Raw genomic sequence first — 25,605 nt, 5'->3', positions numbered from 1 at the left:
GAATATTTTGTGATTTTTCAGAGTTTGATAAATAACCCCCTAAGAGTAAAACCTACTTCTAGAAATTGTTGGGGTAATAAAAGTATGATTGGTATCATTTTATGCATAGCAAGCGAAATATAAAAATGGTGATACATTTGGACACAATCCAAATATTTTTCAAGACCAGTGACACAAGCACAGATAAACCCCCATAGTCAAATTTCTCCCGTTTTGCTTTGCAGGAAAATTTACGAATTTCCAGCGAAATTCGCGAAATGCCAAAAAATTTGCAAAAGTAGAAATTCGAAAAAGTGGTGTTTTCGAATACTGTTGATGCACAATCGTTTTGACGCAAGTGACTTTTCTGAAGCGTGTCAATAAATTTTGACGCTGGCAGATTTTCGCAGGAGTTTTTACAAATTTATTCACCACTGGTGAAACACGGAAATTCACCGCTAATTTGTACCTGCCGAATTTATTCACCCATCACTAGGCTTGACCTAAATACTGAGCGATAAGAAGCATGAGAATAAACATAAAACATAACTTATATAACTAACATAACAGTGGTGCCTCTGTAAATATAATTAAGTCAATATAATATCAGAAGGTAAATATTGGCCTCCTAAATTCCAAGATTACGTGTAGAAAATTCAGTCCTACTGCTATAAGTAGTCAAATTCAATTATTTCTCTAACAAATTATATACCTCTTCTCATTGCCCTCATCTTTCCTCCTAAATGCAATTTTCAAAGTAAACGCCTGAATTTGCAGGGAGGGAGTTTGAAAGAGCAAAGCCCACTAAAAATAATAACAATAACACAATTGTCCAAAATGGTCTCTTTCGTTTCAAATTTAATTGAAACCGTTTAAGCATCCCCTTAGCCCTCTAGCCACAAGATGCAACTCAGAAATTCATGATGGTAGGAAGATTTCTGTTTGTGACAATATCACTGCTAATACAATTACACTGCAGCATTTAGTGTTCTGAGAATCCTGATGGGAATCATCAAGTCATGCTGTCTTCTTCATCCAGGAGATAGTTCAGGCGTATGACCGTGCTGATAAAGTCGCCTAATTCTACAAAATCAGCGCTGACGATATTGATTCCACCCTCCCCGGGTTTCTGAGTCCGAACCCAATGCATCATAGCGGGGAGAGCTCTACAGAGAAAAAGGGAGTAGAAAAGTGTTTATTAATATTACACAGTTATTATCCCCCCGTTTGTGCCCAATGAAAGAGTAAGTAATTCTAAGCAACATTACAAAACATTTCTGAATTCCCCATCTTTGAACAACGATGCTTGGGTTACTGCAAGTTAGCCTAACATGACCCACATTGTGCATTTTTGAATATGAGGCACAGTTTATTATAGGCACATTTGCACTTAGACATGGGTGGGAACTGCCACATTGCTTGCCTTGACCAAAGACTACAATTAAAAAACTCCAACTATGGCCATGAGCTCAACCTGGGCAAACAATATGACAGGGCCCAACGGAATCTATAAACGGTGGGACAAAACTGACAGTATTAATGTTAGATAAAATCAGAAAACACTTGAAGGCACCTCCAGGTGGATTGGGGTGATAATACATACGTAAATATTCTCCAGTAGTTGCTGAAAAACAAGTCAGGTGGATACTGAGTTGTAACTAAGCCCTCGGAGGATTGGGAAAATGTTTTCAAAAATATTCAGAAAGTCAAATTTCTTTAAACTTATCACTACTAGATACTTTATGCCATGATCTATATTCAATTCGATCCTATCCTACATGTACAGAAACTTGATACACCAAGATACTGCACAAACTGTACAAATACATGATACAACTAGTAACTGTCCTATCTGTACAGATCTGCAGAGGTACAGTCGGGTTGCTGAAGGGTTCTTGCCCTGGTTCCTTGTGACTCCCTTTACCTCTCACTAAAAAAAACATTGAGTTATATGACCGTCAATAAGTCTAGAGTCTATTTAATGATAATGACATAAAAATACATCAATACAGTCCCAGAAAAGACCAGGGAGCATAATTGAGGGACATGTCTGTCTTGTTGGGCTCCAGTTGAGTAGATCTGCTCCACAGCACATTGCAAGAAAAATGATACCCAGTCTCTAGGCTAATTTATTTTTATGAACACCAGGTGGCACTACCATGCACAAACAGAAATACACGACAGAGTTGAACAGAATAAATACCCTACATCTTTTTTACATTGAACTAAGTCTTTTGTTTCTGTAAATCTTTAGTAAAACACATGGACATCTGCATTCTTTCTCCTCATTATTTTTCTACATATAACACACCCCTTATTATTCTACATACAATGTGCCCAGGGGTCACATAACTAGTCCAAACTCCCATGTGTATCCAAAGTAACAAAATCTGAACGTATGTCCTCCTCCAACTCCCTTGGGTCCATGTATTTTACTATTGCACCTGTAATAGCCATGTTATCAGCACAGTAAGTCCCAAGTGCACCATACATGGCCCTACCTTATAAAATCAAACAATCTGAGCATAATGAATAAGGAATATAAGATGCATCAAATTGGCTTTGTTTGTTCTATTGGCTTTGTTTGTTCTATTGGCTATGTTTGTTTTGTTCTAGAAAGAAAATGCATTTGGGGAGTCATAGTTAATATGTGTAAATGCATCCATGATCACTAAAGGGATGTTTTAACCTTCTATACTTAAAAACATAACTTACAACAGACAGTTCCATTCCTTGTAAGAGAAGGAAAGAGAGTAAAGCATCATGGAAAAAAAGGAAAGTTAGCTTTTATGGAATTCCTGTTACATGGAGGTGGCAATGGCTGATTTTGTATATAAATAGGAAATAGTAAATAGTAAATCAGCTCCTAAGTTTACGGATCTAGGAAGATGTCTAGAAAAAACATTATTGCCAGACAGGAAGGACATGCCTGCCCGAGAGTTAGACATTATCAAGAGATTTTGAATTACCTATATTTTCCCATGTTTTCTTCTCTAGTCTTCACCATGGTGTACCAAACTAACATATGTTGTGTTGTATGCCTTGACTGCACCTTGTAACATGCTTGACAACTGCATTGAATTAACCAGGACAGTCCAGAAGGATGGAACACTACAGTGTGGCACCTACCCCAAGGTTATGTTTTTTTTGGGTGCATCAGAGATGTGTTTTGCCATAGCTTGGATGGTTTCATTCCTCATAGCACAGTTACTTTATCCTTCCTACAAAATATTCTCCATAGCACAGATACTATATCCCTCCTATATCTTCTCCATAGTACATATACTTTATCCTTCCAATGATACTCTTCATAGCACAGATATTTTACCCTTTCTACGACGTATACTCCATAGGACAGATACTTTATCCTCCCTACAATATATTCCCTATCACACAGAAACGTTATCCTTCCTATAATATATACTTTATCCTCCCTACAATATATTCCCTCTCACACAGAAACGTTATCCTTCCTATAATATATACTTTATCCTCCCTACAATATATTCTCTATCACACAGAAACTTTATCCTTCCGATAATATATACTTTATCCTCCCTACAATATATTCTCTATAACACAGAAACTTTATCCTTCCTATAATATGTACTTTATCCTCCCTACAATATATTCTCTATAACATAAAAACGTTATCCTTCCTATGATATATTTTTCATATTTCCTTTGAGATATGCTCCAAAGCACAGAAACATTATCCTTCTTTTTATATATTCCCCATCCTTCTTATTATATTTTCTCCACAGCAGAGATACTTTATCCCTTCCATGATATACTGTCTATAGCACAGATGCTTTACTCTTCCTTTAACAGAAAATACGATGCCTCCCAAAAATACTCCCACTGTACACATACCACGTATTTACAGTATATACAACTGCGCTATTATGTGCTGCATTTAGGAAATATAAAAAAACAAAATGCAATTGTGAAACTAGGACATTCATTTATATTAAATGACTTCAGTTAGAGAAAGAATAGAACCCCTCTTCTATCAAGTACAGGTATGGGACCTGTTATCCAGAATGCTCGGGACCTGGGGATTTCTGGATAACGGATCTTTCCGTAATTTGGGTCTTCATGCCTTAATGTCTACTTTAAACATTAAATAAACCCAATAGGCTGGTTTTGCTTCCAATAAGGATTAATTATATCTTAGTTGGGATCAAGTACAAGCTACTGTTTTATTATTACAGAGAAAAAGGAAATCATTTTTAAAAACTTGGATTTCAGATAAAGGATCCTATACCTGTACTAAAAATGGTCCCCAAAATCAGTTCTCTTTATACTTTCAACATCAACAACCACCGGAGTTCAAAAGATCAAAATATCAATACCGTATATACTCGAGTATAAGCCGACCCGAGTATAAGCTGAGGTACCTAATTTTACCTACGAAAACTGGGAAAACTTATTGACTCTAGTATAAGCCTAGACACAACTACAGCCCTGTCTCCCATTCTGCCAAAGCGACCCCCCCCAGCGATCAACCGGACTTCTTTGCAAAGTTGACGGTGACAGAGAATTGCCAAACGGATTACTGTGTGCATTGTCCCACTGTCCCACTACCATGTGCAGAGGGTGCTGTTTGATATTGCCATCACTGTTAATCTTTCGTATAACCAACAGAGGGCGCTATGTGATATTGCAGTCACTGTTATTCTTTCATATAACCAACAGAGGGCGCTGTGATATTGCAGTCACTGTTATTCTTTCATACAACCAACAGATGGCGCTGTGTGATATTGCAGTCACTGTTAATCTTTCATATAACCAACAGATGGCGCTGTGTGATATTGCAGTCACTGTTATTCTTTCATATAACCAACAGAGGGTGCACTGTTATTCTTTCATATAACCAACAGAGGGCATTGTGGGATATTGCAGTCTCTCCCCAAGTGTACTGTTGGTATAGGAATGATTAAAAGTGTCTGCAATCTCAGCTACTCAGGCCGGGTACCGCTGACCCGAGTATAAGCCGAGGTAGACTTTTTCAGCACATTTTGGATGCTGAAAAACTCGGCTTATACACAGGTATATACGGTAAATTGGCAGCTATAAATTACCACCAATCAATAATCAACCTTCAATAATTCCCAGATTCCTATTAACGTGCATGTGCCATTCGATCAGTTCATTGATGTTCTAATTAATAACTCAATTGATGAATACCTTAAAAAATTCTATATACAGATTAAAGTACTGATATGGATAACTCTCAATTAGGCCAATATCCTTCTTAATCCATTCTAAATTTCAAATTCTAAAGTGCAGTTCCAATAAATAAAATTATATAATTCTCCCTGAGGGATAGTACCTTTATAAAGTGCTTGATTATGATAACTTGAATTAATCCCACAACTTCTCAGAAATTAATTATAAATACAGTGCAGTGCCAATAATTAAATTCATTCTCCCAATTGATTGTAGTTTGTTAAGTTAATAGGTGACCATACATTATTTTATAGGATAAATTAGTTCCCAGTCAGCTCAATCCATAGACAAAAGTGAGAAAATGAAACAAAAGGAGAGGTGGAGTTGTCCCAATCACTTCTACCTTTATTTTTTCTATCCCTGGGACACCACAAAGTTGGAGAAGGCAGGGTAACTAAGACTGTGGTCTCAGATTTATGTATATATTATACTAAATATCATCTACTTAACATGCTTTAAAGATGCCACTTGATGCTTCTTCATTAAAAACAATTCCATTTTTACAGAGAAAGAAGAGAAAGCCAAAAATATGCTTTTTTTTCAAGCCACTTCAAAAAAACTGCAAAAAGAAAAAAAAAATCCTGTGGAGATTGAAAATGAAATTACTGAAGCCTAAAAGCAGCAGGGTCTCTGGAGAATGCCACTAAATATGTACTGTCCAAGATTTAATGACTTCAATCGCAAAATAAACACTCAATCGCTGCACGATGCATCTCAGGAATTTACCAAGCTTTTGATTGAAATTTTTATGGGCAAGATTCAGAAATCATTAATCCAGGCCATCAATCTAGCATCAACTGTTCCAATCCAGGTAATAACCAGAGATAGAGAGAGAATGTTCCCATCCTATTACTTTAATGAATCAAATGCTGAAAGTCAAGCTGTTTTATGAGGAAGGCTTTATTGCAACAATTACAGATACTTATGCAGTCGTTTCTGTCCCCTGGCAAAGTTTTAGAATTCGAAACTGAGACACCCCCCCTACTTAAGCTGGAAAAAAGTTGGAAACTTATTACTAATGATAAAGTTGTGCCTCAAACAAGCAACAAAGATGCCCTATATACTTACATTCCGGTGGCCTAGAATGTAACGCGGCTTCTGTATCACTTCCCAAAAGACAAGGTGTGAGTTGACAGCTCTGATGCTTTTATGAGTCATGTAACGTTTGTGACATCTCTGCACCAATCTTCGATTATACAAGCTAAGTAGTGATGGGCGAATTTATTCGCCAGGCGCGAATTTGCGTGATTCGCTGCCAGCGAATAAATTCGCAAAACGTCCCGCGAAAATTCGCCGGCAAAAATTCGCCAGCATCAAAAAAAAAATTTCACCGGCGTCGAAAAACGGGTGCCGGCGCTGTTTCGCGAAGTTTTCGCCCATCACTTAAACTAACATATTGGTGCAGACACATAAAGCGCTCTCCTGACACTGATGGGCTGCTAGGATTGCTAGGCTTAAAGCAGAAATCTATACCGTGGTCCCATTCATAGCATCGTCTATTACTCATTACACACTGCCTAAAGCACCAGTAACACCAATGAACATGCCAATCTTGCATTTACATATAAACAAAGGTCATTGAGTTATTCCTACATATAATACATCAGCCCTAGAGTGCCTATGTTAATGAAAAAATGTTTTGGCTTTTTGCATGACTTTCCAACCAACACCACCAACGTGTACTATACATACTAAACAGTTACCCTCAGAGCCAGGCCCTTGAATCTTTCCTCCCTAGCCAAGAAAAATAACTAATAAAACTATGAAAGGAGAACTGAACCCAACACTAATAAAAAGCCCTACCCAGTACCCTAGATAGTCCCCCCTCCCTGCTCCCCCACCGCATAGGTGATAACACCTATAAGTGCCCCCCTAATCCTTTACTCGCCTATAGGTGCAGAGTAGGTGCAGCAGAGCTTGTGGACGCCATCTTCTGGCTCTTTGGATTCCTTCGGGAAGTGAGCGCCGTATTGGCTCATGCACAGTTGGAGCAGTTTTCCTGTTCATGGAACCTGCGCATGCGCCAAAACTGACGGAAATTCCTGAAGGGAAGGAAGAGGACTTGAAGAAATCTAAAGAGCCAGAATATGTCGCAAATGAGCTATTTCATGGGTAGGTGTGGGTAATTCCTTTTTACTCATTAAAGTCCAGATAGGGGAATTGGGTAGAGGCTCTGGGTAATTCCTTTGTCATTATCAATAAAGCAAATAAAAGCCCTGGAGTTGATTTGAGGGGGGGGGCTTGTATGTGGAAGATTTTGCTGTGAATATGACAACATGAGGTCAAAGGAGGGAGCTCTCCATGCAGGTAAAACAAGAAATCCTTAAGAAGCAAAAAGAGAAAAAACCCATCTACAGTTTGGTACATCCTGAGAAAGAAAGAAATCACTGGTGAACTCAGCAACGCAAAAAGACCTGGACGTCCACGGAAGACAACAGTGGTGGATGATCACAGAGTCATTTCCATGGTGAAGAGAAACCCCTTCACAACAGCCAAACAAGTGAACAACACTCTCCAGGAGGTAGAGTCTCCATATCCAAGTCTACCATAAAGAGAAGACTGCATGAAAGTAAATACAGAGGGTGCACTGCAAGGTACAAGCCGCTCATAAGCACCAAGAATAGAAAGGCTAGATTGGACTTTGCTAAAAAAACATCTAAAAAAGCCAGCACAGTTCTGGAAAAACATTCTTTGGACCGATGAAACCAAGATCAACCTCTACCAGAATGATGGCAAGAAAAAAGTATGGAGAAGGCGTGGAACAGATCATGATCCAAAGCATAGCACATTATCTATAAAACATTTGGGAGGCAGTGTGATGGCTTGGGCGCGCATGGCTGCCAGTGGCACTGGGACACTAGTGTTTATCCATGATTTTTGTTCAGCCCACTGAATTAAAGCTGAACGTCTGCAATTCAACTGTATTTGGGTTGTTTCATTTAAAATTCACTGTGGTAATTAGAAATTAGAAAAAATTTGTCTGTCCAAAAATTTATCGACCTAACTGTATGTGTCGGGATATTTAATAAAACCCATCCTAAATTACACCACCAAAACTTTAATCAAGTTCTTGAATAATAAAAAGTGATGGCTTCCCTGCATCCAAGTTTTAAAAAGACGTGATTTATTACATAAATACTCTGCACAAAATGACAACGCTGCCAAAAGAAAATTTAGCAAGAACACAAATATATTAGCTCTTTCTCATTATGTTATAAATAAAAGTCAGGGGGCTTATTTATAAAGATGGTAATGTGTTTAGAGATGCCGTTTGCACTGGTATTTGTAAAACACAGATTCAATTCAGGCAGTTATTGTCTAGTTCTCTCTGTGCCATCAGATCCACTGGCACAGTGCCCATGCCATCACTATGAGACCTGGGTTCAATGTCCGAATATAGGCCTTACATTTTGAGTTTCTGAGTGCGTCTAGATTACTTTTCTGACTTAATTCCTGGTTACTGACTCTCCTAATTTGATTATAACTATACTAATTGCTGCCTGCCCTGACTTGTTGGACCATTGTTGGTGAAATTTGCTTTGATTCATATTTAAGAGGCTTGACACTTATGTTGGGCAATCAAACCTGATTCTCCTTGGTGTAGTGACACCTGTGTTGGCAATGATGGTGGGGCTTAAAGGAAAACTAAAGCTTAACTAAATAAATAGGACAGAAATGTTGTACATTATGTTTTGTGCTTCTGTACCAGCCCAAGGCAGCCACAGCCCTTTAGCAGTAAAGATCTGTGTCTCCAAAGATGCCCCAGTAGCTCCCCATCTTCTTTTCTGCTGATTCACTGCACATGCTCTGTGCTGCTGTCACTTACTGAGCTTAGGGACCCACTCACATTACACAGTACACATAGCATATAAACGTAACACTATAAGACTTGATGCAAATAATTACTACATGGCAGCACAGAAACCAGTGCAATTAGCATCAGAATGTAATAATCAGCCCTGTAGCATCAGCTTATATTACAGACCAACCTCATTTTCTGCTGGATAATTAGTGACAACCCCTAAGCTTAGCTTCTCAACAGCCAATCAGAGCCCACTGAGCAAATGAGTGTCACAGACACTTTCCAAGATGGTGACCCCCTGTGACAAGTTTGAAGTCCTGGATCATTGCTGCTATTGAGAAGATGGAAATTTTGGCTGGTGCAATAAGTTCAGTATGTAAAATATGGCATTTTTAGCCACATTCATTTTTAGGGTTTAGTTCTTAAATAACCACTTTCAATTCCTACACAGTTCCCCTTCTAACACCTACTGCATTCCTCTAAAACCCCAAAATCTCTAATATGGGCACACAATCCTGGTAAAGAACTCCCTACTACAATACCTACATTTTGTTACTGTTTATCTTCCCAAGATACCTGGCTGTCATTGGTCTCTGGCATCTTCTCAGAATTCCCTTGTTGAATAGGAGTATTCAGCTAGAGGCCTAGTGTTAATTAGGTAACTGAATTAACATCTAATTTAATTTGAAAGGTGAAATATAAAAAAACTATTCTTGAACAGATTATTATAAAACAAGATGTACTACCAAACAAAGCCTCCTGTAACTTGACAGTCTGCATAGAAGCTACCAGTCACCAGGGCCAGAACTAGGAGTAGGCGCTGGCAGGTACCTGCAAAATTAGAATTTTTCAGCACAGCACCACGTAGTTAAAAAATACCTTTATTCAAACTTGGCAGACCCATTCAGCAACGTTTCAGGCCTATATGCGGCCTTTTATCAAGCTCCTCCAACTGGACAGGTACCTGTTCAAAAGTCTTCTGCCTACCCCTAGTCCAGATAGTTTGCTTCCCTGCTGCTCTTGCATCCCTCCTCTCTCCTCCCCTTTATTACTCTCCCCTCTCTCCCCCCTCCCCTGCTCTTCCCTTTCATTACTCTCCCTTCTCAAGGCACATGTGCACTTCATAAGCTTGCGCACCAGTAGCCGACTGGGTGCCTACTGGCGCCCTGTCAGCTTGGCCCAGCCCTGCCAGTCACAATCCATATTTGGCACCCCATGGACTTTTATGATACTTCTTTTGCTCCCCAAGTCTTTTTACATTAAACTGTGGCTCACAAGTACGAAAGCTTGGGGACCCCTAGAGGGAATGGAGTGTTAAGATTACTTGTAACCTAGGCATTTTCTGTTGCAATATTTATTGTATGACATTTGCTGGCAATACTTCACCAGATTTGGTGAAGTTGTGTGGCCAATTTCAAACATACTGCCTGATTGTCTGGGCATGTATATCAGCTTGGTGGTTGGCATCAGCTGTTCATCCTGAAGTCCTGTCAGCTGACCTGTCAAATAGAAAAACTTCATCTGTTGATGCACTTTGTCAGCATTAGCATGGTGCACCGCAAGTGGGGAAGTGAAAAGGAACAGCAGCTCCAGTATGGCCACCTCAAGCTATAGAGAGCCTAGTGGCTGAAGAAGAAGCTCTAAGAAAGAATCAAGTCTGGACGATTTCTCTCTGGGATCTGGGATACTATCCAGCTGATCATTGCTGGTGTTAGGCTAGACTATCTTGCGCTTTGGAAACCTGGGTGCCCAGTTTTGTCTTTTGTAGGTTGATTCCAGACTGAATCAGCCTTAGCTTACCAGTGCATGAAGGGAACAGTTAACATGTTTTCTTGCTATTTTACTTTAAAACCTGATCTTGCGTTGCCTACTTGGTCTAGTAAGTACCATCTTCTGTCATGGTTGTTATAGCCTACCACTTACTTTATCTAATTAGAGCAGGGGCCATCTATGCACATGATTGTGAGACAGGCACCTACAAAATTAATATTGTGCCACATTCTTATTACCATGCTTTAGGTTATTCAAACGACCTTCTACCACCTGACACATGAAATGTTTACGAACCTGAGATACATTGTTTTTGAATCCATTCGCTATGTCAGTTAATGTTATGGTAATTAGAATCATGTATGATTTAGACATGGTCGAAGAGTACATCAATCTCCTTCCTTTTATTGGAAAGATGTTATATATACTCCAACATTAGGGGGCCCATTTACTTAGCTCGAGTGAAGGAATAGAGGAAAAAAACGTCTAATTTCGAATGTTTTTTTTGGCTACTTCGACCATCGAATGGGCTACTTCGACTTTCAACTTCGACCTTCGATTCTAACTAAAAATCGTTCGACTATTCGACCATTCGATAGTCGAAGTACTGTCTCTTTAAGAAAAAACTTCGACCCCCTAGTTCACCACCTAAAAGCTACCGAAGTCAATGTTAGCCTATGGAGTAGGTCCCCATAGGCTTTGGTAGCTTTTTTTGATCGAACAAAAATCGTTCGATCGATGGAGTAAAATCCTTCGAATTAATTTAATTGTTTTAATTTAATTGTTTGATCGAACGATTTTTCGTTCGATCGGACGAATAGCGCTAAATCCTTCGACTTCTATATTAGAAGTCGAAGGATTTAACTTCGACAGTTGAATATCGAGGGTTAATTAACCCCCGATATTCAACCTTAAGTAAATTTGCCCCTCGGTGTATAAAAAGTCATGCAGGTGTATAAAAAACCATGAATGACTTCTAAACTTTAATAGTATCTCTGCTTGGCAGCTTATTACAAATCAATTCCCATCGTTTGAATATTTTAATTACAGAATAACCCAAAATAACCCCATGTGACATTTCCCTATCACTCTAGCTAGTGTTTGCCTGCTGTGCTTCTATAGCGAATGGGATTTGGCTCAGTTCTTTCTCAATTACCTACTGTAAAAATTATTTTCTTTGCGAGCGGCTACTGGATCGATATCTTATTTTTGTGTTGAATGAAGAGTACCAACAGGAGCATCCTAGCTACTCTTGACGTTAACATCCTTCACACCACCATCTTGTTTAGATTTGTGTATATTAATTTCCCCTGCACTGTGCTATACATTTCCTAATGAAAATGGCACCAAGAGAGCACAACTTGAGACTACAGCAAAGTATAAAGAATGGAGTATAAGTTGGCTAGGAATCTGTAGGTTAATATGACACATTCACTTACCTTTACACAGTGAGCAAAGTGCAATGTTGAGAACAATCACCTTATTCTTTTCCCATAACGCACTGTTTTTTCCCCAGAATTCTAGTGACATTGCGAGTGTAATGTCCAGTTAACCTTTGAGTATAGCATGTCCTTGTACAATTGAAATAGTATTTGTGAAAACTTTACAGAAATTACAATATCTACAATGGTAGTTAGAAAATTTGACACAAAAGAGAAAAAGTGATCTCCACCAGGGATGTCTGTTCAGAAGCAATGATTAATCTCTAACCTAATCCCTAATACATTGAAGGGAATCATAGGTTTTAGACACTATCCCTCTAGACTCACAATGCTGCCCTTATATTTACTGTATATTTACTGCCCTAAAATACAATAGCTATCCAATTCCATCAGTGCCCAGCATTAGTACTCTAGTTCTTTGCATATTTGTGATATATTTAAAGCAAACCACTACAGGGTATAAGGAGGGACATCCTAATTGGTCCAGTTATTTTTCTAATATAGCACAAACCTATCTCTAAATGTCTGATTTACTACATGACTGCATTGTGATTGTACGAATAAAGGAAAAATAAAGGAAAAATGTTGCATTTAATTTTGTATCCAACATGACTTGGGGCAGCTGGGAAATTGACAATATGTCTAGCCCCTTGTAAGATTTCAAAATTGAATATAAAAAAATCTGTTTGCCCTTTTGAGAAATGGATTTCAGTGCAGAATTCTGCTGGAGCAGCACTATTAACTGATTCATTTTGAATTTTTTTTTTCCCCATGACAGTATCCTTTTAAGTTTTTAGAGAAGGTATATTTTATATAACAACATAATTAACAATTCTAAATTAAAGATTTCTGTTCTGTAGTCTGCCAGGAAGATGGGGCTTCCTCTGTGAGCTCAGATTGATAGGATAATGCATCTACCAATCGGAAATGAGCACATGACAGGGCACAGCCTCAACACTGAATACAAAACGCACAGTGAATAGTGAAATGCAAACTTAAATACATTTTTTTACAACTTCACAACCCTGTGGGTGTTATTATTTCAGGAATTCAATGCTGCTATCAGTTTAGTAATACAGGCATGGAACCTGTAATCCATAATGCACATGACCTGGGGTTTTACAGATAATGGATCTTTACTTAATTTGGATCTTCATACCTTAAGTCTACTAGAAAACTACTAGTAAACTCCTATAGGCTGCCTTTGCTTCCAGTAAAGATGAATTATATCTTATTTGGCATCAAGTACAAGGTATTATTACAGAGAAAAAAATGTTTATTTTAGAAATTTGCCGGCTTACCAGACACACAAGTTGCAATTTGTGCTATTAAGAATTCTTAATAAGGACTTCTGGGGGGAAGAAGTTGCACTGTGTGAGCTTGTGTTTTAGCACTTGCATCTGTAAATGAGCCCCTAGTGCTTCAGCTGGTGTTGGCATATTAGTAACGTATAGAGGATCAATACATTGGCAGGGCACAGTACAATAAATATTTCTCTATCACATAATGAACTGTGCTAAATAGCAAGAGGTAAAAAAAACGTTGCTATGCGGGCACAGATTGCATGGAGAATGGCGTAATCTGTTTTGTATATTGTACAATTTGCAGTCTTATTAAATCAGCTGGATGCAATTTTCTAAGCCCTTTTGGTGGCCATGGAAACCACTATTTTTTTACAGAATTCCATTATTCATGACCAGGTTTCAGCTGATAGCAGACATGCCATGTGTCTAAATTTCCCCTTCTCTCTCAGCATGTGATTAGCCCGATAACTTCTACATAGCAGGCAGCAAAGGGACATATGTTAACCCAGCGCTTTACAAATATCAGCCACACTATAACTTCCAGCATACCCTGAGAGCTAAACTTCCTAAACAACTAGAACCCCTGAAACTTGTGTTTTGGAGGATTGTTTCCTTTTAAAGTCCTTACTTTCCAAAAATATGTTATCCTTACACTGAATTACTTATTATGAGAAAGTTATAGGTATATATGTAGTTATAGCTCTAAGGTGCATGGAGATTTTATGGCTTGACTTGGACCATGGGGAGTTGGTGGAGATCCCTTTTCTTCTTTTGTTTCAAGTGTTCTCACCACCATTGTAGATATTGTTTTCACAAATACATTTGTACAATGAGATGGACATGCTATATTCAAAGGTCAACTGGACATTGTAAAATCGTTCTATGTTGAATTATGGGGGAAAAAATAAGGCAATATCAATCAACAGGGACAGATTTATATAGCGGGCGCCCATATGCCCACTGCTGTAATTGAAATCCGGTGATTGGGTCCTAAGGCCCTACATTGGATCAACATATTGGGGAGAGATCCTCTCATTTGGTGACCTTGGAAAACGAGCTGATCTTTGCATGTATGGTCAGCTTTAGACGATAAGCTTTTATCATTATTGAAAGAGAATGGTGCAAAATGCCAATTAAAAATATATCAGCACTACCAAAGTATATTAAAGTCCAAGAACAAAAGTAATGAAAGAGAGAGTACTCATGGTTCACCCCAGTCTGTGGATGCATGTATTTAAAGCAAAAACAAAACTTGTGCCCCAATAGGCACGAAACGCATTAGGATTTTCATCTGTCATGTCCCAATAAATGTTTTTGTATTTTTGACGATTTTCAGTTGATTTTTTGAAGAATCTCACAATTTTTGATCAGTTTTTGCCACCAAAATGAATCTGGCCCATTAATGGAATACAATATCACAGAACATCCCAGAATATCTAATTCCCAAATTTGTGAGCTGACATTACATCCTGCCAACTCAACATATGTTGAGCTAAAGGGATACTTTCCATTAGTTCTTCTGCAAAGGCACAATAACAATTATACACAAGAAATGATATAGCGCCTACTTTGAAGTCCCATTACCTTATTAAAAAGATCATGATCATAAAACACATCAGTGACATCTAATATCCGTACAGAGAGTACATAATCCCCTGTATTGTTTTACACTGGCTATACCACTCAACCAGATGGGAAGATGTACTGTATGCATATAAAAGAATATAAAACAAGAATTTCCAATCTGTAATCTTTCATCTTTTCCTAAATTATAGCTCCTCTGGGTCAAAACCCTAGTATAACGAGTAATTCAACCCTAATAAGAACATATAAGTGTTTGTATTATGCTGTCCTCCAGCTAATAGCTTAAGTCTGTTGCAGTTGGAGTCCATGGACATCTAGACTGGACATCCCTGATCTGAAAATACTATGAACTCTCTGGAACCACATGTGGAGGCCTATTTATCAACAATCTCATTTTAGTGGTTAGGGTTAAGGTTAAGACAGATCTTTGCAATAAAAGAAGGGCAGCTCCCATTGATTTCTACATGACCTCAACAGGTTTTACTTGGTGTACTTTTGTATTCTTAGATTTTATGAATCTTACACTTGGCACATTATGAAAAAAATGTGGATTAAGGAGTTATGAGAAAAACACTTTCCCAAAAGGTTCTTACCTCGGCCCCATAATGTCTAATAAACAAATAGGACAATGCAATTAGAATTGGAGAATGATTTTTAGGCAACGGCTATCTTAGGTACATGGTTATGTAGCATGTGTGGTACGTGTGCATGTCCAAGCATGCATTCCCATGTATATACCAATAAAAAGAAACGAACAAGGGTGAATCATGGCTCTATACATAAGCCTGTCTGGTTACACCAGGCCCTACAGCTCTACAGCAAGTAATAGATGTGCTCACATATACAGTGAATGCTCTACACCAGTGGTCCCCAAACAGTGGCTTATGAGTAACATGTTGCTCATCAACCCCTTGGATCTTCTCGCTACGGTGCTTATATTTTAATTCCTGGCTTGAAGGAACATTTTAGTTGTATAAAAACTTAGGGGCCCATTCACTAAGTTCGTGTGAAGGAATAGAGGAAAAATAGTTCGAATTTCGAATGTTTTTTTTGGCTACTTCGACCTTCGAATTGGCTACTTCGACCTTCGACTACGACCTTCGAATTGAACGATTCGAACTAAAAATCGTTCGAATATTCGACCATTCGATAATCGAAGTACTGTCTCTTTAAAAATTTCTTCGACCCCCTAATTCGCCACCTAAAACCTACCGAGGCCAATGTTAGCCTATGGGGAAGGTCAATTTTCCGATCGAAGGATAATTCTTTGATCGATGGTTTAAAATCCTTCGAATCGTTCGATACGAAGGATTTAATCGTTCGATGGAACGATTATTCCTTCGATCGTTCGAACGAACGAATCGCGCAAAATCCTTCGACATTCGAAGTCGAAGGATTTTAATTCGGCAGTCAAATGCTTGAAATAAGCCATTCTCTAAAATACTAAAAGCTAACTTAAAGGTGAACCAACCCTTTAAGCAACTTTTCAATTGTTTCAAAGTTTTTGAATGATTTGCCTTTTGGTCTAATCAAAACTATTTCCATAATAAAAATACATTTTGGAACTTTTTTTCGATTGCTATAAGTATCTGCACTGACCCAATTTAGCATCTCAGTTAGCCCCTTGCCTTTGTGATATGAGGCAAGTACTGATTGCACCCCAATTTGCTTCCCTAAGAAATATGATGCCATAAGAATAAAATCACTTGAGACATCTCCTCTGCCCATTTGCCGCTCCACTCCGAGAGCTCAGACACACTTCGTCCTCAGTTTCACTGGAGCAGATTATCCGTGTCTTTATTCTCCTTGTTGCCATAGCATTGCTTCTCATGGTTTAAAAGAAACCAATAAGTTTTCAATTGACAACACAGGAATAGAATTGCTTGGGGCTGAAATCTTGGATACAGTCTGAGAAAGAACTTGCAGAAATATCCAGTTAAAACCTAGAATGCTGACTATGAATAGAGGCAATCCGTGGATCTGCCCAGCCCTATATCAGTAACATTTAATGGGTTATTTATCAAAGTCTGAATGCAAAAGATGCAAAAAATTTACTATAAAATCCGAATTTTTTGTGGGAAAAAAAACCCCTAGAATTTTGAATAGTCAGCATTAGTGATTGGTGAATAAATTTTGCAGGCTCGAATTCACAGCGAAAACTGTTGCAAAAATTTGGCAGCATAAAAATCCAATGCGTCAAACGCTGCAATGCTTTTTCGCTAATTTCGTGTGAAATTCACCACTTTTTGGGCAAAGCAAAATGGGACAAATTCGCCCATCACTAGTCAGCATCTCTAGATATTTCTGCAAGTTTTTTCTCAGACTGTATCCAAGATGGAGGATGGAAAAAAATCCTCCATCTCAGACCTGCCAAAGTTGTACAGGTATGAGATCTGTTATTCGGAAACCAGTTATCCAGTTCCGAATTACAGAAAGGCCGTCTCCCATTATGGACTCCATTATGATCAAATAATCCACATTTTTCAAAAAAATTTCCTTTATCTATGTGATAATAAAACAGTACCTTGTACTTGATCCCAACTAAGATATAATTAATCCTTATTGGAAGCAAAACCAGCCTATTGGGTTTATTTAATGTTTACATGATTTTCTAGTAGTCTTAAGGTATGAAGATCCAAATTACAGAAAGACACGTTATCTGGAAAACCCAAGATCCTGAGCATTCTGGAAAATAGGTCTCATACCTGTATATGTCAATGGGAGAGGTCCCTATCCTATTTGGAAGTTCCTGTGGTCTGCGTTGGAATTAGCCCGAAAATCCAACTATTTGGAATTAGCCACAAAAAAATTGTACGATTTGGTAAAAAAACTCCAAAAACATTGTACAATTTAGGGTTTCCCTCAATTTTATCTAGTTTTTCCCTGATTGAATCAAGTTTTTTTCAAAATAAGGTCAAATTGTGGATGCTAGTTTTGTTGGACTTTTTTTTAACATGAAATATCAGAAACATTAGAATTTTGATAAATAACCCCCTTATTTCAGGAGTAAGCCCAAAAAAATAGAGCGATTCAGGAAAAAAATTGTACAATTCGGATTATCTCTCGATTTTATCAAGTTTTTCTCCAATCCGATTGAATCATGCTTTTTTTAATAAGGGCAAATCATGGATTCTAGTTTGCTCTGACTTTTTTTTAATAAAAAAATCTGAAAAATTTGGATTTTGATAAATAACCCCCTTATTGTATATTTTCATATTAACTACTACAGCCCATTCTTATTCACAAAAGGGAAGAAGTTGCATAGTGGCATAAATATGATACAAATTAATGTTAAGTAGCCATAATATGGGGTCATTACAATGGCCCAAACACCCATTGTGAAAGTCCTTCTGACTGTCCAATGAATACACTAAGTAGAAAAAGAACTAGGCTCAAAAGTACTATTCCCGCTCTATACCAATCATAGCTACTGAAGCTGTGAAAGGGAAGATATAAAAGCTGACAATAAAAACAAAATACACAAAACCAACAGGTTGACCTTCATTACAGCCTTCAAGGGTTAGAAGGAGACCAAGGTACTAACTATGGCTGTAGTTGTCCTGTTGGTATATCTGGAGCTGTTTTTATAATCCAAGACCATATTCTATGTAAAATGCAAATCTAGAATATACCTTAAGCCTAAAGCCGTCAGACAAGATAATTATAGAGAAAATGCCACTCTCTTTGGAGCCTATAATTAAGGGTGACATGCCCAAAATGCGTCAGGCCTTTTTTTCTTTGCAACCATGTAAATACGTGTGGTCCTTGTATTACGTAGAGATTACTCTGAACGTATACAATATTTCCCTTCATGAATCTCCCCTTACATTCTCCCCATTGTATATATCAAATGGAAATATTACGGGTATAATTATTGGGCTCTTGCTGCAGCTGATTCAGCTTGTTGTTTAAGCTTTGCCCATGCTACGACACAAACAAGAAACATTGGGACAGCTGTATGTAATTCAGTACCTATCAAACAGAAAGCATGTACTACTACAGGAATAAAGTGCTCCTGTAACTTACCTGCTATAGCTCTGCTTTTGTGTTACAATCATTCAGCAAGAAACCAAAAGGGGCATGGCCTACAGGAGTAGTGCCATATTACTGAGGTGTGGCCATTCATACATGAGGAATGAGGAGGAAAAAAGGAGGAGGAAAAAAGTCAGCAAAGTTATTCCTAGGGTTCCCACCTGTCCGAATTTCACCCGGACAGCCTGTTTTTTTTTTTTTTTTTGGAAAATCCAGACAAGACATTGAATTACATGGCGGATCGCCACATCATTAGTCCGGCCCCTGACATCACCTGCCCCATGTCACCCACCCCCCCGACATCACTGCCCTGTCTCCTGACATCACTAGACCACCCTCTTAAGTCCCTGGCCCGCCCCCTGCCCATTTTCATCCAAAAAAAATAGGTGACAACCCTAGTTATTCCCCTGTACTAAGCACAATTCACAAGAAAATTCTGCAGTGGCTCTTTAAGACACATAAAGCAGTAGAGCAACCATGTCAAGTTAGATAATCATAATGGCATTAAGTAAGCTTTACCATCTGGGTGTTACTTACCTTTCTGTTATTGTTTCTCTGAGGCCACTGGTCACTCCTTTGACCACAGTACTCGCTTTGGGCGTTAGTACCACCTGAGATACAAAAAAGGAACCTTTGTTCCTCCGGTCAGTGATCGAAGAGTGCAGGAACTGAATCAGTTTTTCAGTGTCCGTTGTATTTGCCCAGGGAGCCGGCATCATTTGCCCTGGCCATAGAAAAGGAACTTCAAGAGCCACTGGACTATGATAAAACACCAAGATCTGATAATTCCTCTCCCAGAGATACTTAAGACACACTTCCTGGGCGAATATAACTGGGCAGATTTTCTTCCCAAATATGTCTCTGAGCATCTGTACAAGGTTCTCATGATGGTATTTTTGCATCCCATAGAAATGATTGAAGTCCAAGAACACTACCTCTTTAGTGTGGCTGGACAGGTAGGCATTAATTGCTTCAAGGCCTTCATTGACTTTGGCACTAAATAATCCATGAGCAAAATACAACTCGTTATCAGGGTCTCTAGGTTTCGTTGAGATGCGGAGATCAAAATACCGTATTCCTGCCTCTAGCTGGCTTGTGAAATTCATGGTTTGTGTGGCCAACCACTTTCTCATGAGCTTTTTAGCCACAGTACCGAACACGGAGACAAAGTTCTGGACAGTTTCCGGCTGCTCAGGTCCAACAGGAGAGGCCTCGTCAATGTAGAAACTGAAGGAATCGTGAGATCCTAAAATGAAAAACAGAACAGGTTAATTTGTTCTTACTGTTTAAAAAAAAAAAAAAAAAAAAAAACTAGTTGGGGCATAATAATATATCCCCAGGCCACCAACAAAGTAAAGGTATGGTATATGTCTGGGCATACATGTGGGGGAACAGCAGGGTGTCAATGACTGACTTGACCATGTAAGTGTTGGGCCACTTTGGATGATATGATGACTGGGTACAAGAGTGGGTGTAGACCCACCAACTAATAATCATATGTAAAATACAACATTCTGTTTGTCTCATAGGATAGATTATTAATAATGAATATCTCATGGAGCCCAAATAAGATACAGTATAGATCCAGGAGGCTTTTGTCCTGGTACACAGCCCAGAGATGGAAAAATAATTTGGTATGCCCTCAATGTGGTTGCAATCACATTACCAAGTTTCAGCTGACCCAACTTCAAGCACCTGCCATTGTCAAACTCTGCAGATTGCCTATACATACACGGCTTTGGTACTGAGCTCCTGGAACTGCAACACTGTTCCAATCCAGTATGTACCTTCCCATAGTAGGAGAATATGCCCTTGAGGGTTGCATTTGAGGGTTGCATTCTGGGAGCATGTGCAACCCCCTGCATGCTGAATGCTTCACTGAGCACTGGGACAGGGCCCTGTTGTGGGCTGCAAATCTTGCTGCTCCGTGCCCTGAGCATCTGAAAGACACAATCACTATGGGGTGGTTGGTGGGATGCCTATGTGCCTTCCCCACCTGGTGGTCTTGAATGGAACACTGCCTAACACAGGCCACATTCCCTTCATGGTGCAGCCCACAGGTCACTGTGCTACAAATTGCTATCCACATATGTGTAGGTGGGCCAACTAAGCTCAGTCACTAAAAAGGAACTGTCTGGTGCAGGATATGTCTACTCCCTGGTTTTCCTGCTAGGCTAGGGCATTGCCCTCATACCAAGCAAAGGAGAGCAGATTTTTTGTAAAGCCTGTAAACTAATCACCGTCTCCTAGATGACCAAATACTGCCCTGTGCCAAGAATCCACAACCCACTCAACACACTCAAATGGCAAATGGACTATGCTGCATCTACATTAAATGCAAGTTTATTTATTTAAGATTTTATCCAGCATTCTCTGATCTTTACTTTTTTGCCAGTGTAGGGCAGGGTACATGGTGCGTTATAGACCAAGGCACATTGAGGAGTATCAAATGGGCCCTTTAAGGAGGAAATCATAGATGCAGAGCTATCAACCCTCCCAAGTTTTTTTGAGAGAGGACTGGATTTATATACTATTTTAGGGTGGAGCTGGGGCCATGGTCGGGATATGAATGGGGCATTCTGGGATGTGGCCAAAAATTCAACTCTTTGAGGTTAAAGCAGATAAAAAATAAAAAGGGGCAGATTTACTTAATGGTGAAGTGGCAGTCGCTAGTGAACAGTTTTGCACCCTATTGCCATTCACATTTTCTCTCAGGTGAACGACTTTACTCTGCAAATTCACCAAAGTGCAAATTTTACAGAACGCTACCTCTTGCTCCAGAGTTTCCTTCTCCACCTTAGACCTGGAGAACTGATAAAATGAAGCTACATCCTCCTCAATCTTATGTCAGTGACATCATATCCTGTATGCTGAAAAGTCATAAAAATGTTTAAAAAAAACGCTGTTTTTTTTTCATATTTTAAAGTGTGATTGCCTTTAAAAGTTGTAGCTATTAAAAAAAATTGAATATAATATTTTTTTCACCATTTGAAGGGCATGGCACATTTGTTTTAGGGTGGGCTCATGTCTAGGATCTCTTTTGTCTTTATTTTCCTTCCTTGAACATAAGTGGCCACGTCAAGCATTTGCACCAATATCTCTAATAAAGACATATATAAGACCTATATGAACCTACCCTATTTAAACTGACCTAAGCGCAAGAGTACTAACGAAGTTTCACTAGGCAGAAACAAGCATTAGCGTAAGTTCCTGTCCTTTAGTCAATTTGCCCCAAAGCACATATAATATATCTAGATTTATTAGTATACTCATCAGGAATGTCCACCCCACAGCACTTCAACTGCTCACAGCATCCCACTGGCAGCCAATGGAGTTGTAGCTCAACAGATTCAGGACCACAGATTGGACATTCCTGCTTTATGTTAATATCCCCCTTCTTCTGAGAGACGCAGCCTTCCTTCACTTTCCAGGGCACGTAACATTTTTAACTGCAACACTGGTACAACCCCATTAATAATACAGGGGACTGTCAGCACTAATGTTGTAACAGAATTACCATAGACCAACAACTCATAGAGAGAGTTAACGCGGAGAGAAGCTGCTGGAGTGCCAAAAACTTGTCTATCTCTGCTCTGCACAAAGCCACTTCCCAGTGGGAGGAAATAAAAACAAGAAGACACACAGCCTTCTGCTTGCGGAGCGATGAATAATGCCGCTCTTTGTATTTCTATATAAAACCAGCCTGCAGAAAACTAACAACTTTGCTCCATTCCAAGATGTCTGTGCTAGAAAATCATTTGTAATGTATCCAAATACAATACTCTCCAATCTCCCCACCTCCCAGCTGAATCAGGATTCCAGGTACATTTAGCAATAAATATGTAGGGCACTGAATTTAAACAGCCATAAAAATACAGAAGCGGCCTGTTTTGCAGCTCCCATTGGTACAGGGCTATTAAACGAATGTGCTTGTACATTACTAAAATTTACTGTTGGAAATCACACGCTAAGGCTGAATGGCTATAAATGTTACAAATAAAAGCAATATATGTGTCTTCTCCTTAATATAATATACCTGTTTTTTAGTAGACACATTAAAGGGATACTGTCATGGGAAAACATGTTTTTTTCAAAACGCATCAGTTAATAGTGCTGCTCCAGTAGAATTCTGCACTGAAATCCATTTTTCAAAAGAGCAAACAGATTTTTTTAAATTCAATTTTGAAATCTGACATGGGGCTAGACATATTGTCAGTTTCCCAGCTGCCCCAAGTCATGTGACTTGTGCTCTGATAAACTTCAGTCACTCTTTACTGCTGTACTGCAAGTTGGAGTGATATCACCCCCCTCCCTTTCCCCCCAGCAGCCTAACAACAGAACAATGGGAATGTACCCAGATAGCAGATAGAAAGTAGTTCAATCCTAAAGTGCAGGCACAAGTCACATGACTGGGGGCAGCTGGGAAAATGACAATATGTCTAGCCCCATGTCAGATTTCAAAATTGAATATAAAAAAATCTGTTTGCTCTTTTGAGAATTGGATTTCAGTGCAGAAGTAGCACTATTAACTGATGTGTTTTGAAAAAAATATGTTTTCCCATGAAAGTATTCCTTTAAGTTGTGTAGCTAAGAATGGAAGTCAACAAATAGGGTTGCCCCTTTTGCTAAATTTTGGCAAATAGGGGCGGAATCTGGGCAGGAAGTAGGCGGAGGCGAGAAGTGGGTGGGAGGATGGGGATTGGAGTGCGCAGGGGGCCCGGCGCACACTAGTTATGTCATTGTCACCAATCGCTGGCACTGGGGACTGAACAGGTGGAGATGCAAGCAACTGTCAACATGGGCGATTTTCACTAAGGCTAGGGAAGGCTAAGCCTTCCCAAACCTGGCTGATGATAAAGATTCAACAGAAGAAGAAAAAAAACAAAAAAAGAACTTTACTTCGCCCCCCCTCAAGATGTAAGTCCCGATATAGCCTGAAGATGATTGGCTAGACTGGTGAAAAAAATGTGAAGCTTCCTGCAGCCTAGCCAATCCCTTTGTGGCACCACCAGGGGCGATCCATGGGCGGCTGCCGCCTGAGGCAGCAACCCCGATGCCGCCCCCTCTCCCGCTCCGCTCTTAAAAGCTTAGCGTCAAAAAGGGTCAAAAGGTGCGGCATCGCTAGTGTAATGAGCGTGTTCTGCGCTTTCTGCACTAGCAGAGCCGAATTTCCAGTTTAAAAACTGGAAATTCGGCTCTTAAAGTTACAGGAGGCGGCTTTTTGCCACCCCTTGTAACTGGTCGTTCCCTGCCGCCTGAGGCAAGGTGCTCACCTTGCCTCATGGCAGGAATGGTCCTGGGCACCACCAGGACTTGCACTTTGAGGGGGAAAAAAGCTAAAGTTTAGTTTGTGTCTGCTGCTGTGATTTCCTGGATAACATGTGACAGGGCCAGCACCCAGCTACCTTTTATTCTTTATTCCTTTGCTTTAATTCCCTTCTGCCCCTTTCCCCACCAGCCTGGAACTAGTAAAAAAAGGGGAACATTGAAGTAAGAGCGCAGAAATATTTAGGGGGGGGGGGAATTAAAACGCAAGGTTATTAGTAAAAATGCAAAGGCATCTGTGATGTGATAGAAGAGAAGACGGATTGGATAAATTAGAAGAAACAAGAGAAAAGGGGGCAAAAAATAGAATGTGTAGGTGATGGTGGAAAAAAAGATAGAAACAAATTAAAAATGAGGAATAGAGCAATGGCACATGCAGATGAGAAACTAGTAAGAGAGCAAAAGGATAAATAGGAGGGTAGTAATTGCGCTTTCTTCTATGATATGCCAAGCAGAGAGGTAAAATCAAAGCATGCTGGCAAGGAGTGGTTAAAGGAGAAGGAAAGTCGTTTAGTACTTGGGGGTGTCAAATGTTAGGCACCTCCAAGTGAATGTATATACTTACCTGAAACCCCAGGTCGGTGCTCCTATCAGCAGAAAACTGCACTCGCCCGGGGTTATACCAGTGAGCACCACGGAGCCATCCTCTTCCGTCTTCCTCTTTCTTCTCGCGGCTGCGCATGCGTAGTAGAACAAAAAGCCGAAATTTAACTAAAAAGTCGGCTATTTCACTCTACTGCGCATGTGTCTGCCCAGGGAAATTTGAGGAAAGAAGAAGCCGACTCTCTGGTGCTCACTGTTATAACCCCGGCCGGTGCAGTTTTCTGCTGTTAGGAGCACCGGCCCAGGGTTTCAAGTCAATATAATCACTTGGGAGTGCCTAACATTTGGCACCCCCAAGTGCTAAACTACTTTCCTTCTCCTTTAAGTAGCCGTCCCATGCACAAAAAGTACCCTCTGCCTATGACTGTCAACTTCTTCAAACCCAGCGTTGGAATTTTGGAACTCCAGCCTGATGAACATATCTGTCCAATTGGCTGTTTGGGTGGAGATTCCAAGACTGAATTGTAAGGGGTAAAGGTGAAAAGCATTAAAAAAAAGGGAAACAGAGTCTTTCAAACTGACTGGGAGAGGG

The 25,605-nt window shown here is 39.5% G+C and overlaps 1 protein-coding gene across 1 annotated transcript in view; it reads right to left on the bottom strand.

Annotated features, from left to right (window-relative positions):
- Positions 1 to 400: 400 nt before the first annotated feature.
- The window catches only part of LOC108707303 (PI-PLC X domain-containing protein 3), a 61,790-nt gene continuing 36,585 nt past the window's right edge, over positions 401 to 25,605 (bottom strand). Inside the window, exons 2-3 of the mRNA XM_018244507.2 lie at positions 19,683 to 20,391; positions 401 to 1,145 (exon numbers count right to left, since the gene is read on the bottom strand). Of these exons, the coding sequence (XP_018099996.1) occupies positions 992 to 1,145; positions 19,683 to 20,391 (863 nt within the window). The 3' untranslated portion in view covers positions 401 to 991. The remainder of the gene's footprint in view (positions 1,146 to 19,682; positions 20,392 to 25,605) is intronic.

This window comes from Xenopus laevis, chromosome 1S (genome assembly GCF_017654675.1).
Source record: "Xenopus laevis strain J_2021 chromosome 1S, Xenopus_laevis_v10.1, whole genome shotgun sequence".
NCBI classification, from domain to species: domain Eukaryota; kingdom Metazoa; phylum Chordata; class Amphibia; order Anura; family Pipidae; genus Xenopus; species Xenopus laevis.
This window is presented reverse-complemented; position numbering and strand designations above follow the sequence as displayed.